General features: G+C 51.5%; 1 protein-coding gene across 9 annotated transcripts in view; it reads right to left on the bottom strand.

The window, feature by feature from the left end:
• Positions 1-12246, bottom strand: part of FRMD1 (FERM domain containing 1) — a 30523-nt gene extending 18277 nt beyond the window's left edge. For 3 of the 9 annotated variants that reach the window (XM_005551417.5, XM_045391752.3, XM_045391754.3), the window contains exons 1-2: positions 11916-12246; positions 8929-9019 (exon numbers count right to left, since the gene is read on the bottom strand). In XM_005551417.5, the coding sequence (XP_005551474.3) occupies positions 8929-9019; positions 11916-12128 (304 nt within the window). In that variant the 5' untranslated portion in view covers positions 12129-12246. The remainder of the gene's footprint in view (positions 1-8928; positions 9020-11915) is intronic. The other 6 variants (XM_005551421.5, XM_074038985.1, XM_074038987.1 and 3 more) reach the window with 3 other exon arrangements.
• Positions 12247-12597: the final 351 nt, after the last annotated feature.

Below are 12597 nucleotides of genomic sequence, written 5' to 3'. Positions count from 1 at the left end.
ATAGACAAAACCAGCACAAATTTAGCCCTGTTTAACAGCTTATTGCAAGAAAGCCAAAAGTAAAAGTAAGAGCGGTTTCGCCAGCAGACACAAAGTTAAAAAGGGAGTCCCAGAAACAGCAAGAGAAGCCACTTTTGCAGGAGCTACCAGAGATAATAGAAATTCTTTCTCCATATGTCCCAGCCTACTACCCCACTTTACCGAGGCCAACAGCCCCCTCAGAAACGAGATTCAGGAGCTAACACGCCCCAGGTCTCACCTTGGAGGGGAGGATGGGGCCTCCAGAGGCCAAGGAAGGAAGTCAAGATAGTCAAGTGGCCGTCTCAGATCTGGGCTTGCTCGAGCTATGTAAATGCCTCTCAGGGAGATGCAAGGACCTGTCTATTATAATGACCAGGCCCACATCTAGGGGGGCGGGGGGCAACATACTTTCATCTATCAACTCTTTTCAACCATTGATCTACTAAACTGGAAACACCCTGAACCCGCCACCTTGCTCCCGACAGCTAGAGCCCTGTCGACATGACTGTGTAGAGGTGTTGGACTCCAGTTTACTCCAGCAGACCTGACCTCCGGGACCAGCCTTGGGCATCAGTAGACCAGGAGCTATTCGTGGACGGGAACAGCTTCATCAACCCACAAGGAGAGAGATGTGCGGAGTGTGCGGTGGTAACCCTGGACACTGTCGTTAAGCTGAGCTCATTGCTTTAGTTCGGGCCTTAGAGCTCAGTAAAGGTAAGACTGTAAACACTGACACTGACTCTTGGTATGCCTGTTTAACCCTCCAAGTGCATGGAAAATTATACAAAGAAAAGAGCCTGTTAAACTCTAGGAAAAAGGGGAAAAAAGACCCAGAGAATGCAACTCAGCTTCAGCGTTTGCAGAGGTACTAAGAAGCACTTCTGCAGAGGCTAAAACTTCGTAGAAAAAAGCAAGGAATATAAAAAAGATTTCAGGAATGCTTCAAGGAGCTGACAAGAACCTAAGTCAGTTTTATAAGGGACTCTATAAAGCATTCTGGCTCTACACCCCATTGAACCCTGAGGCTGCTGGAAATCAGTATATAGTGAATACTCATTTGTAAAGCAAACCCAGGGTAACATCAAGCAGACGCTGCGGGGATGAATACTACCTAGTCTATAAAAGTGGCCACCAAGGTGTATGTTAACTGTGACCAAGGGACAAAACTGGAAAAGAGCAAAAGAAAAAAAAAGACTAAGAGTCAAGGTGAAAAAGAGAATCAGAAGAACACAGGAGAGACAGAGAGCAGTGCGCAGGGGCAGGGCCCGTGCCGTTGCCTGGCCCCACCGACTGGCCGTGAGAGCAAGAAAACTCAGGAAAAAAAAAAAAAAGTAAATTAAAGACTTAAGAAAAAAAGCCAAACTGTTAGCAACAGCTCTTATAAAAAAAATTAGCAATGTGAGAAGACGTGGACGTGGATATAAACGTGAAAAAAGTCAAGTTAGGCAAAGATTCAAGAGCCAGACAAGGCTAGAGAGAGATTAATGTGCGAAATGCAAAAAGAAAAGACACTAGAAGGGTAAATGTTCAAAAGGCAATAAAGGAATTGGCCAAGGCCACAAGACAAAGAGGCCATCGGCCAAGGGCTGCTGCACCTTGGAGGAACCAAATACTGATCCGTTCAGGCTGACAGGAGCTAACAAATGTAAAGTAAAGACCAGGGCAGACTAGGCACCATCCCATTAGGCTCCCGGGAGCCCATGGTCACATTAGAAGTTAAAAGCAGCAAGATTCTGCCGTATCTGGATTCCAATTTCTCGCTGAAGGCTAAGCCACTAAATAGAGTTACAAAGGGGGGTGGCGGGGGGAGAAGAACCCCTCCTCTAAAAAACTTAAACAGGAAAAAGAGCCATACCTTGTGAAAACTTGCTTACAGATTTTACAGAACTGCCCCGTGCTGGAAGCTATCGGTACAGGCTAGTGCTTGTTTGCACCTTTTCAAGGTAAGTTCAAGTTTTCCCCACCAGGACAGAAAAAGTATAAGAAGTGACTAAAGTTCTGTTAAAAGACATTATCTCCAGGTTTAGACTATCTCTAACTTTAAAGGCCAGCATTTGTCGCTAAAATAATGCAAAATTTAACAAGACTGTTAAAAATAAAATAAAAGTTACACACAGCCTATTGGCCACAAAGTTCAAGAAAAGGTAAAACGCATGAACTGGACACTCGAGCAGCTACTAAAAAAAAATACTGCCAGAAAATTCATTTAAGATAAAATCACGTTTTTGCCTATGGTCCTCCTCCGAGTCGGGGGCACCCCACCAAACAAACTAGGTATTTGCCCTATAAGATTTTGTTCGGTCGGCCACCCGCAAATCACAGGTCAAATTAAAGGTGACCTCCAGAAACTAAAGGAATTAACCTTAAAGAAGCAAATGCAGGCTTTAAAAATAGCCATATAAAGTGTTCATGATTACATAAATGGAAATGCCTATAAGCTTGACACCCCTTTAAATCTAGTGACTCTGTTTAAAGTAAAATCTAATTGTAATAGGACCCATATAGGATAGGCCCTATACTGTAACCTTGTCCACTCCCACTGCTGTTAAAGTTGCAGGTGTTGTGTCTTGGATCCACCACAGTCAGCTAACACCGGCAGATGAGGACAAGTAAACCAGCCAGCAGGACACAGATCACCCAACCCGGCTGATCCTGAGACGACACCAAGCTGCTGCTGAGGACGACAGCCCTGCTCTGGTCACGCCGGAGGCTGACCGGTCTACGCACGACTGAAGCTTGAGGAGACAACAAGCCCTGCTCTAGTCACACACCGGCAGCTGACTAGTCTACGCACGGCCGAAGCTTGAGGACTCATCAAGCAAGTAAATGTAGTTAAAAATCTTAAGATTAATAGTTTTCCTGTAATACTAACTGTTTTCCTATTGATCTGTCACTGTATTCAACCTTTTTCCCAAGTAAGGACCTCTTTTGTCCTTGCTGGATATGAATACTCTGTACATTGTTTTGTTGTTGCTACCCTTATAACCATGCTAGAAGAAACACCTATATAAGGTATCCCCACTGTACACATGCTACTTAGGAAACCCAGACCCATCCAACCCAGCGACAATTCCGAGTCTTTCAGTCATTTTTTAAACATATAAACCAGAAGTTACCAGAACCTCCTCCTTTAGCAAAAAAAGAAAAAACCTATTTGCTCAGTTGGCTGAAAACATTGCTAGTAGCCTAGATGTTTTGTCATGTTATGTTTTTCTTTTTTTTTTTTTTTTTGAGACGGAGTCTCGCTCTGTCGCCCAGGCTGGAGTGCAGTGGCCGGATCTCAGCTCACTGCAAGCTCCGCCTCCTGGGTTTACGCCATTCTCCTGCCTCAGCCTCCCGAGTAGCTGGGACTACAGGCACCCCCCACCTCGCCTGGCTAGTTTTTTGTGTTTTTTAGTAGAGACGGGGTTTCACCGTGTTAGCCAGGATGGTCTCGATCTCCTGACCTCGTGATCCGCCCGTCTCAGCCTCCCAAAGTGCTGAGATTACAGGCTTGAGCCACCGTGCCCGGCCAATGTTTCTTCATGTTATGTTTATAAAAAGGCTAACATAAGAGACCAATGGCCTTGAGAAGCAAAAGAGTTAATGCCTCAAGATAACTTTAACCCTTTCCCCAAACAGACGCCCCAAGTTCAAGCGTCTGGCTCTTAAAAACTTCTGTTATTAAAAAATACTGTGTTACTCGCTAAGAAAAACCTTTTAAGACCCAGTAAAAAAAACCAACCTGCTTAGGACATGTGCCTGCTTAAGACAAGTTGGTACATGGGCCTGTACAGGTTTAACTCAGGTTTGATCCTAGGTCTTCATTTAGAAAATAGTTTTCAGCTATAAGAAAATGTAAAACCCTCACGGTAAGTGTATTACTGGTAATGGAAACTTGCTTGCTGCTCCCCTGTGTGTTACACTTACTCTTTCAAATGATAAAAGGTTTTGTAGCTACCATCGTTCGTCAGAAAACTTCAACAAAAGTGTATTACATAAAACACTATCACCCTGTCTCGCAAAAGACCCAAAAAGTAAAAACAAAGGTGAGAACTCCCATTAATTAGTGAAAATTCTCAAAGCAGGGGATAAGGAAGGAGACCACTACTACTCCCCTCACCTTGCCTAGTTCACAAGACAGGAGGAGAGAGAAAGCAAAAAGTTAGAAAGAAACCAAAGTAAGATAAACAGCCAGACAACCTTGGCACAACCACCCGGCCCTAGGAGTTAAAAAAAGTAATAATAATAAGATCAACCCCTGACCTAAACTACTTGTGTTGTCTGTAAATCCCAGACGCTGTATGAAAAAACCATTGTAAAACTTTTTGTTCTGTTAGCTAAGGCATGTAGCCCCCAGTCACGTTTCCCACGCTTGCTCGATTTATCACGACCCTTTCACGTAGACCCCTTAAAGTTGTAAGCCTTTAAAATGGCCAATAATTTCTTTTTCGGAGAGCTCTTAAGATACGAGTCTGCCGATGCTCCCGGCTGAATAAAAAACCTCTTCCTTCTTTAATCTGGTGTCTGAGGAGTTTTGTCTGCGGCTCATCCTGCTACAATATATGCATCTGCAGTCCCAGCCACTCAGGAGGCTGAGGCCAGAGGATCTACCTGAGCCCGTGAGGTCGAGGCTGCAGTGAGCCATGATCACAGCACTGCATTCCAGCCTGGGTGACGGAGTGAGAGGAAGGAAGGAAGGAAGGAAGGAAGGAAGGAAGGAAGGAAGGAAGGAAGGAAAGAAAGAAGGGAGGGAGGGAGGGAGGGGGAAGGGAAGGAGGGAGGGAGGGAGACATTTACATCAGTAGACTTTGAGTAAAGCAGATGACCTTCATACTGTGGTGGGCCTCGTCTAGTTGGTTGAAGGACTAAGAGGGAAAGACTGAGGTCCCCTATGGAGGAAGGAACTCTGCCTCCTGATGACCCTCGGACTCGAGATGGCAACAGTGGCTCTCCCTGGGTCTCCAGCCTGCCCTGCAGATTTCAACAGTGGCTCTCCCTAGGTCTCCAGCCTGCCCTGCAGATTTCAGACTTGCCAGCCTCCAACAATCACATGAGCCAGTTCTTTACAATAAATCAGCTTCTCTCTTTCTCCCTCTATGTATCTATACACACACACACTATCTGTAGAGAGAAATGGGATCGGAAGGATACGTGTATACAGACATACACATACGCATACATCCATCAAGAGTGTGCTTGCGTGTCCTACTGGTCCTGCTTCTCTGGAGAGCCTTGACTGGTATAGGACTGTCTGCTGGAGGATGGGCATCTAGCTGCTGGAAGGGGAGATTCTGGCCTTGGCTATAGGCTCCCCTGAACCCAGCAGGGTGGGGACCACATGCACCCTCCAGAGCCTCCTCACTCTCTTCCCGGTGAGAGTCATCCTCCCAGCTCCTGGCAGGCAGATCGGGACACACCGTGGAGCTCCACAAGTGCTTGTTGATTGAACAAAAGGCCTGAGCTTCCCCCACTGTGCTCTGCCACCCTTGACACTGGCGTGACAGCAGGAGACTCCTGTAGGGCTGGCCAAGGTGCTGGACACCGGCACCCTCGTTCACTGCCACAGGAGCAAGCTCCAGGCAGTGAGGGCCAAGGCCAGGCCAGGTGGAGCCCACTCTCTCTCTATCCCTCTCTGTCTCTGTCTTATTTTGCCTTGTCTCTATATCCAAGCCCCAAATTGCATCTCTTGTTTTTTGCTATAGGCCTCAGAAATGTACACAATTTACAAAATGTCTCAAAAATGTACACAATTTACAACTTACAAGATAATTAAAGTAAGAAATCCAAGTACTTCCCATTTAAAAAGTCCAAATCTCTAAAGCAAGGGCTCTGGCCAGAACCAGGAAGGGTGTCCTGGGGTCAAGAAGGCCCTGGGGCCACGGGGCTCTGCTGGGTGGAGGCGCCAAGCCGCAGCCCCAGGGAGGTTGAGGGGCCTGTTCTGAGTCTGTCCTCCTCCTCAGAGGCGGATTCCTGGATCACCGGGAGGAAAGGTGACATAGATTCCTTTCTTGTCCCCAAGGCCAGTGAGCTCGGCCACAGGCTGTCTCAAACGTCCAGTGTCAAGGGGACAGGGAGAAAGGGGACAGTGTCAAGAGGGACGCGAGAAAGAGTTGGTCGGCGGGAGTTGGAAAGTCCTTCCACCTGGGAACTCCCTCCGCAGGGTAAAGGTGCCTCCAAAGCAAACACTGGCTGATCAGCCAGCAATCTCCCTTTGTGTGCGCCCGCCTGGCTGCTGGTGGGAGCTGTTCTGGGTCACCCTCCCAGCCCCTCCTGTTGCTCGAGGCTGTCCCAGTGCTGCAGACCCTCATCCTGCACTGACCCTCAGAACTCAAGGACCCCTGCCTCCTGCCTCCCAGGCCTCCCCACTGCTGGCCCTTGTGCTCAGACACACGGCAAATGCAAATGCCCATGAGCTCTCCCCTTAGCATCTGGGCAGCTGACTACACAGACACTGTGCCTCAGTTGAAACGGAAACAGGGTTAGAAGCCAGACAAAGGCGTCCAAGCCAGGGCTGCCGGCTTCGTGACCTGTCTGCAATTCCCCAACACCGAGGATCATCAGCATCTACACTGGGAGAATCCTTGGCCACCGGGAACCTGCCCCGCCTGGGCGATGGATTCTTGGTTATCAGGAGAGATGCCCTGCCCTGCACCCCCTGCTGGGAAGGGAGGTCCTTCCCCAAGGAGCTGCCACTGGACCTCTGGAGGACCCCCACACTCCACCCTCAGAACCCCCCAACACCACCTGCTATCTCTAGGTTTCAGGGACATCAGGGGCTGGGCCTGAACTCCGGATAGGGCTGAAGTCCCGTGCCCTCACACCCGTGGTCATTGGAACCGCGCCTCCCAGAGGCCCTCTCAACCACAGCCACCCGCCCTGTGCAGGGCCTCGCATAGGGGAGGGGGATGCCCTGGGGCTTTTCTCTGCCTTGGGAGAGGAGTGAAGCCTCAGTGCCGAGAACTTGGGCATAGACAAAGCAGAGTGGAGCACCGGCCAGAGCTTGCCCCACAAACACAGCGGCTCCAACGCGACAGTGAACGTCTGGTCTGGCGGTGACGGACATGATCCACAACCAAAGCAATGGGTCCTGGCCCGGGTTTTCCAGGCAGCTCCCGAATCCCCCAACCCCTGCCCTGCCCTCGATTTGTTTCTTGGTTATTAAAGATACTTTAAGCCTTTAAGAAATAAACGATGCCAAAAACAGGGTTGGGATGCTTTGACTTTCTTCCCTCATTCCCTCCAGACTAATTTTCTTTTCATTTCTAAAATCACAGATTGATGACACCAACCACAAAACCAAACAGCAAAACTGGACTCCCCAAAGTCAACACCCCTCTGCCCCACAGGGTCCTCCTTCCACTCCACCCAGGGGTCCCACAGCTTCCAGAGCAGCCCTGAGATGGAGTTAGGGTTCTGCTCCAGGCGGAGATTAGAGAAGGAGGAGACTGAGACAGGGGCACTCTCGCTTCTACTTTGAGGCACAGAAGGGGCCGGGGCCACCTGCACTGAGGGAAGCGCTGACCCCTGTCCACATTCACAATGGTCGGAAGAGAAACTGGGGATGGAACCCCAGGGCACCACGTGGGACGGTCGCAGCAAGACGGCTTCATCCAGAAGGATCCTAAAATCTCACGCTCCCTTCACAGCCCCTGACAAGGCGCTGCAGACCCTGGGAGGATGATGCGTGGGTCCCGGTGTCCTGTGCAGGGACACCCTGGCTCACTCACTCCCCTAGACAGAGGCCGGCTTGTTCTGGGGGAGCCTGGGAGAGGTCGGTTCAGGCAGAGGTCTTGCTCCTCCTCAGGCAGCAAGGCAGGGGGATACTCAGCCACCGCTGGTCAGCACTGAGCTTCATCTCCATCTGTCCATGCCCTGAGTAGCCTCCCTTGGCTTGGCTGGGGAGAGAGGGCCAGGGCTTGTCTGTGCTACCAACCTCAAGCCCCCACTATAGATGAGAAGCCCCCAGTCCTTTGCAGCACTGGATACCGGTGCTGCCACTCACTTCCTGGGGCAGCAAAAAGTGCACATGAAGCACTTCGGGTTCTTACAGCTCTTCCATGCGACACAATCTGGCTGAAGGGTCTGTGGAGCCCAGGGGGCTGACCCCGCCCCCCACCTGCCGTCTGCATGTACTAGAACTCCAGGTAAGAATTCACATAAATCCAGGAGCCTGCTACTGCACAGAGGCTTCCTGGAAGCCCCTGGAGTCAACAGCCCCTCAGAACAGCACAATCGGCACTGTGCATGTGTGGTGTGTGCATGTGTACGTGTGAGTGGTGTGTAACTGTGCATGTGTGTGGTGCATGCATGCGTACGTGTGAGTGGTGTGTGTGCATGTGTGTGGTGTATGCATGTGTACATGTGAGTGGTGTGTAATTGTGTGCATGTGTGTGGTGTGTGCATGTGTACATGTGTGAGTAGTGTGTTATTGTGTGTATTGTGTGGTGTATGTATGTGTACATGTGAGTGGTGTGTAACTGTGTGCATGTGTGTGGTGTAGTGTGTGTACATGTGTGAGTGGTGTGTGTGTGCATGTGTGGTACATGCATATTTACATGTGTGAGTGGTGTGTGTGTGCATGTGTGGTGTGTGCATGTGTAAATGTGTGAGTGGTGTGTAATTGTGTGCATGTGTGTGGTGTGTGCATGTGTACATGTGAGTGGTGTGCAATTCTGTGCATATGTGTGGTGTGTGCATGTGTACATGTGTGAGTGGTGTGTAATTGTGCCTATGTGGTGTATGCATGTGTACAAGTGTGAGTGGTGTGCAACTGTGTGCATGTGTGTGGTGTGTGCATGTGTACATGTGAGAGTGATCTGTAAATATTTGTGTACATTATGGATGTGTGTGGTGCGCCCGCCCCCTTGACCTCCAGCAGACGCGGCCCCTGGGCATTTCTGCAAGTGAGGCCTGAGCGATGCTTACTTCTGATCACACAGAGGCCAAAGAACTGGGTGTCTCTGATGCTCACTGCGTTGCACACTTGCTGGAAAAGCTCCCGGCCAGTGGCCTTCACCTGCAAAAGAGGTGGGGAGGGGCTCAGGGAGGGGCTGGCACCTGTCCCCAGGGAGGCCACCTGAGCAAACGAGGCCCAGTAGGGCACCAGGGGGACCACCCAGTCAGGCACTCCCTGCAGCTAACAGGTCTGGGTCCCTCACTCTCTCCCAAAGCTGAAGGCTAAACACCAGCCACATGCCCATCAGAGCACCTGTGAGTGCAGGGGAGTGAGGGTGGAGGGGGTGGGGTGCTCTGGACAGTGGATCAGGGCTGCCCCCTCCATCACTGTCTGTCCCTGGTGTGAGGATTTCCCGAGCTCAGTCAGGGACACATGATGCAGCGTCACCTCCAGGGCTGCCCTCTGGGCTCTGTCCTCGCACAGCACAAATGAATGCTTGGTCTGCCATGAGCGTGAGCGTAGGTGTCTCTCATCATCCATCGCCCAGTTGATGCGAGTGATCCCAACAGTGTTCCTACAGCTGAGCCTCTGACAGCAGCCTCTAAACACCCAGCGTCTGGTGCATGTCCCTGTTTCCGGTGTCCTGTGTCCACATTTCCGGCGTCCCGTGTCCACATTTCCGGTGTCCCGTGTCCACATTTCCAGCGTCCCGTGTCCACATTTCCGGTGTCCCGTGTCCACATTTCCGGCATCCTGTGTCCACATTTCCGGTGTCCCGCACATGAGGCCACTTCACACCTGTTCGGCCCGGCATGGCTGGGACTGGCGGGCGTCCCCTGCAGAGCTCTCCCTGACTCCTGTCTGTTGCAGCTCTGGGGCCCATCTGTGGCCACCGGGCAGGAGAAGCGGCGTTCTCCAGCGGAATTGCAGCGCGCCAAACCTGTGACCGATGGTGCCAGCCAGTAGCTGTGTGCTTTGCTCTCAGACTCTCCTGAGGACCCTCACTTGGGGCTCCAGGAGAAAATCTCACAGCAGGGCACAGCTGGGGCAGCTGGATCTGCAGGAGGCCACTTTGCGGTTCTTCATTTGTACCGTCTCAAGTCAAATTCGGTATCCAGCTTACTCATCCTGAGTTAATCCTGAGTTACTGTAAGACCGGCTTCCTTATTGATATGGTTTGGCTGTGTCCCCACCCAAATCTCATCTTGTAGTTCCCATAATCTCCTCGTGCTGTGGGAGTGACCTGGTGGGAGGTTATTGAACCATGGGGGCGGTTTCCCCCATCCAGTTCTGATAGCGAGTGAGTTCTCATGAGATCTGATGGTTTTATAAGGCAATTTCCCCTTTGCTGGGCACTCATTCTCTCTCCTGCCACCCTGTGAAGAGGTGCCTTCTGCCATGACTGTAAGTTTCCTGAGGCCTCCCCAGCCATGTGGAAGTGCGAGTCAATTAAACCTCTTTCCTTTATAAATTACCAAGTCTTGGGTATGTCTTTATTAGCAGCATGAGAACAGACTAATACGATTATTGTCTGCTTAACGTGGTGAAGGGCAGGTCCCACAGTGGCAGTAACACAGATCTTCAGTGATGGTCTTCCCAGCCCATCCCTTTCTAATAACTGGGCTTGACACATATTTGGTTGAATACAGGGTTCCTGTCTAACTGCAGACACAGGTGTGCACACACTCCAATAGAGGGTTCCCTGTCTTAACTATAGATACACACGAGTACACACCCTGATAGAGGGTTCCTGTCCAGCTGTAGACATGGATGCATGCACACCCCAACAGAGGGTTCCTCTCTTACTGCAGACACAGATGCACACACACCCCAACAGAGGGTTCCTGTCCAACTGCAGACACATAGGTGCACACACCCTGATAGGAAGTGGGCTCTGTGGTTGCCAACTTGCTGGGCCCAGCAGGGGCCACAGGAGTTGCAGAGGCACTTCAGGGGTCTCAGTCAAAAACAGACGAGCATGACTCACCCAGGGGGTCCACTGTGTTCTGGCTGCATGATCCCTCAGTTAAAAATCTTACTGTGAAGTTCAGTGCAAGAAACATAAAAGTTCCAGCTCTTATGGGGCAGGGGGCCAAAGCCACAGCATCTTCCCTGCAACAGGTCCTCTTATGACCCCTCCCCCAAGCCTGAGGCACCGCTGGGGACCCCAGGAAACTACGGGACACCTCCCATTACCTCAACTCTAGCTTCCCATTGCCAGGTGGGGACACAGAGTCTTGGGGGAGATTTTGCCACAAACATACATATGGACGTTTACTTAAACACAGAACTCTATCTCCAGGCAGACAAGAGATTCCCAGGGCACTTGAACCAAGATATTACTAGCAAGTCATACTTCATTCCAGGTATCATTGATAAATTAGCTACGCAGAAAGTCATTGTTCTTTAACAAACCACTCTCATTTTAATTACACATTTTCATTATCCACATTAATCATTAAAATGAAAGTACTCTCTTAACTCCTGTCCCCACAAACTCAACTGAAACAGGTAGACAAAATGGGGGAAAAGGAAACAGAGAAGCAGAGAGACAGTGACGTCTGAACACAAGACAGGAGCTACCCCTTGGAAACCGGCTTCCTGGTGCTCTTCCCTCAGCGCTCCCAGGAAGGATGTGCTGAATCGTAAACTTATTTCTCACAGCAACGTCTATCAGTGATGTTTCCTTCACAGGCCCAGTGAAAGGGCCGACCGTCCGACACCTCACAGGCACCTGGCGTGAGCAGAGTGAGGCGGTCCAGGGATTTCTCAGTACACAGGCTGTGTCCTAAGGCTCTGCTCACCCCATACCCCTGCTCACCCCATACCCCTGCTCACCCCCATGGCTCTGCTCACCCCCACAACCCTGCTCACTCCCACGGCCCTGCTCACCCCCATGGCCACCCACGACCCTGCTCACCCCCCCCCATGGCTCTGTTCACCCCGACAGACACCCAGGGCCCTGCTCACCCCCATGGCTCTGTTCACCCCCACAACCACCCAGAGCCCTGCTCACCCCCACGGTCAGCCGCAGCTGCTCCTGGCTGGGCAGCAGCACGAGGACGTCCCTGTGTTCCGAGGCCATCGCGTCCATTCCCAGGGTGGGCTCCTGCCGGTTGCCTGCAGGCCTCTCAGGACTGGGCTCCATCCATCGTGCCCCTGAAGGAAGGAACGTGTCAGGGTTTGTCTGGGTGGGGTCTACGCCCCTCCCTCTCGGGGGCACCCCCATGCTGACGTTACTGGGCCCTCCCCGGCCATGGGTCACAGGTGGGTGCTCAGCACCTCCCAGATCACAGCTGTGCGTTCCGGGACCCGCCCTTGCCGAGCTTCTCACTGGGAAGGGAACTGAGAGGGAAGCCTGGGCTGGGAATGCAGCGTGGCCAAGCCAGGGCAAGGGTCAGAGCTGCAAATAGCTGGGTGTGTGGAGGGCGCCTGGAATGCAAATAAACAACCTCAGGGCACCGGCCACGCAGCGCTCCCATGCAGGGCAGCTCAGCACCCAGCCTCACAGTGTGGACCGCGTGAGACCGAGGTTGGGGGAGACAGGATCCAACTCCCCCAGCTGACAACCCCTAGCTCCTCGGAGTGCCTGCTCCTTCTTCTATAATGTGGAGGGGGTCAGGCAAACCCCACGGGCACAGATGCCAGAGCCAGGGCTGCTGGGGATGATGGAGCAGCAGCAGGGGAGGAGGAGGAGG

Source organism: Macaca fascicularis, chromosome 4, assembly GCF_037993035.2.
Source record: "Macaca fascicularis isolate 582-1 chromosome 4, T2T-MFA8v1.1".
NCBI lineage: Eukaryota > Metazoa > Chordata > Mammalia > Primates > Cercopithecidae > Macaca > Macaca fascicularis.
The sequence above is the reverse complement of the archived record's forward strand: the minus strand, read 5'-3'. Positions and strand labels throughout refer to the sequence as shown.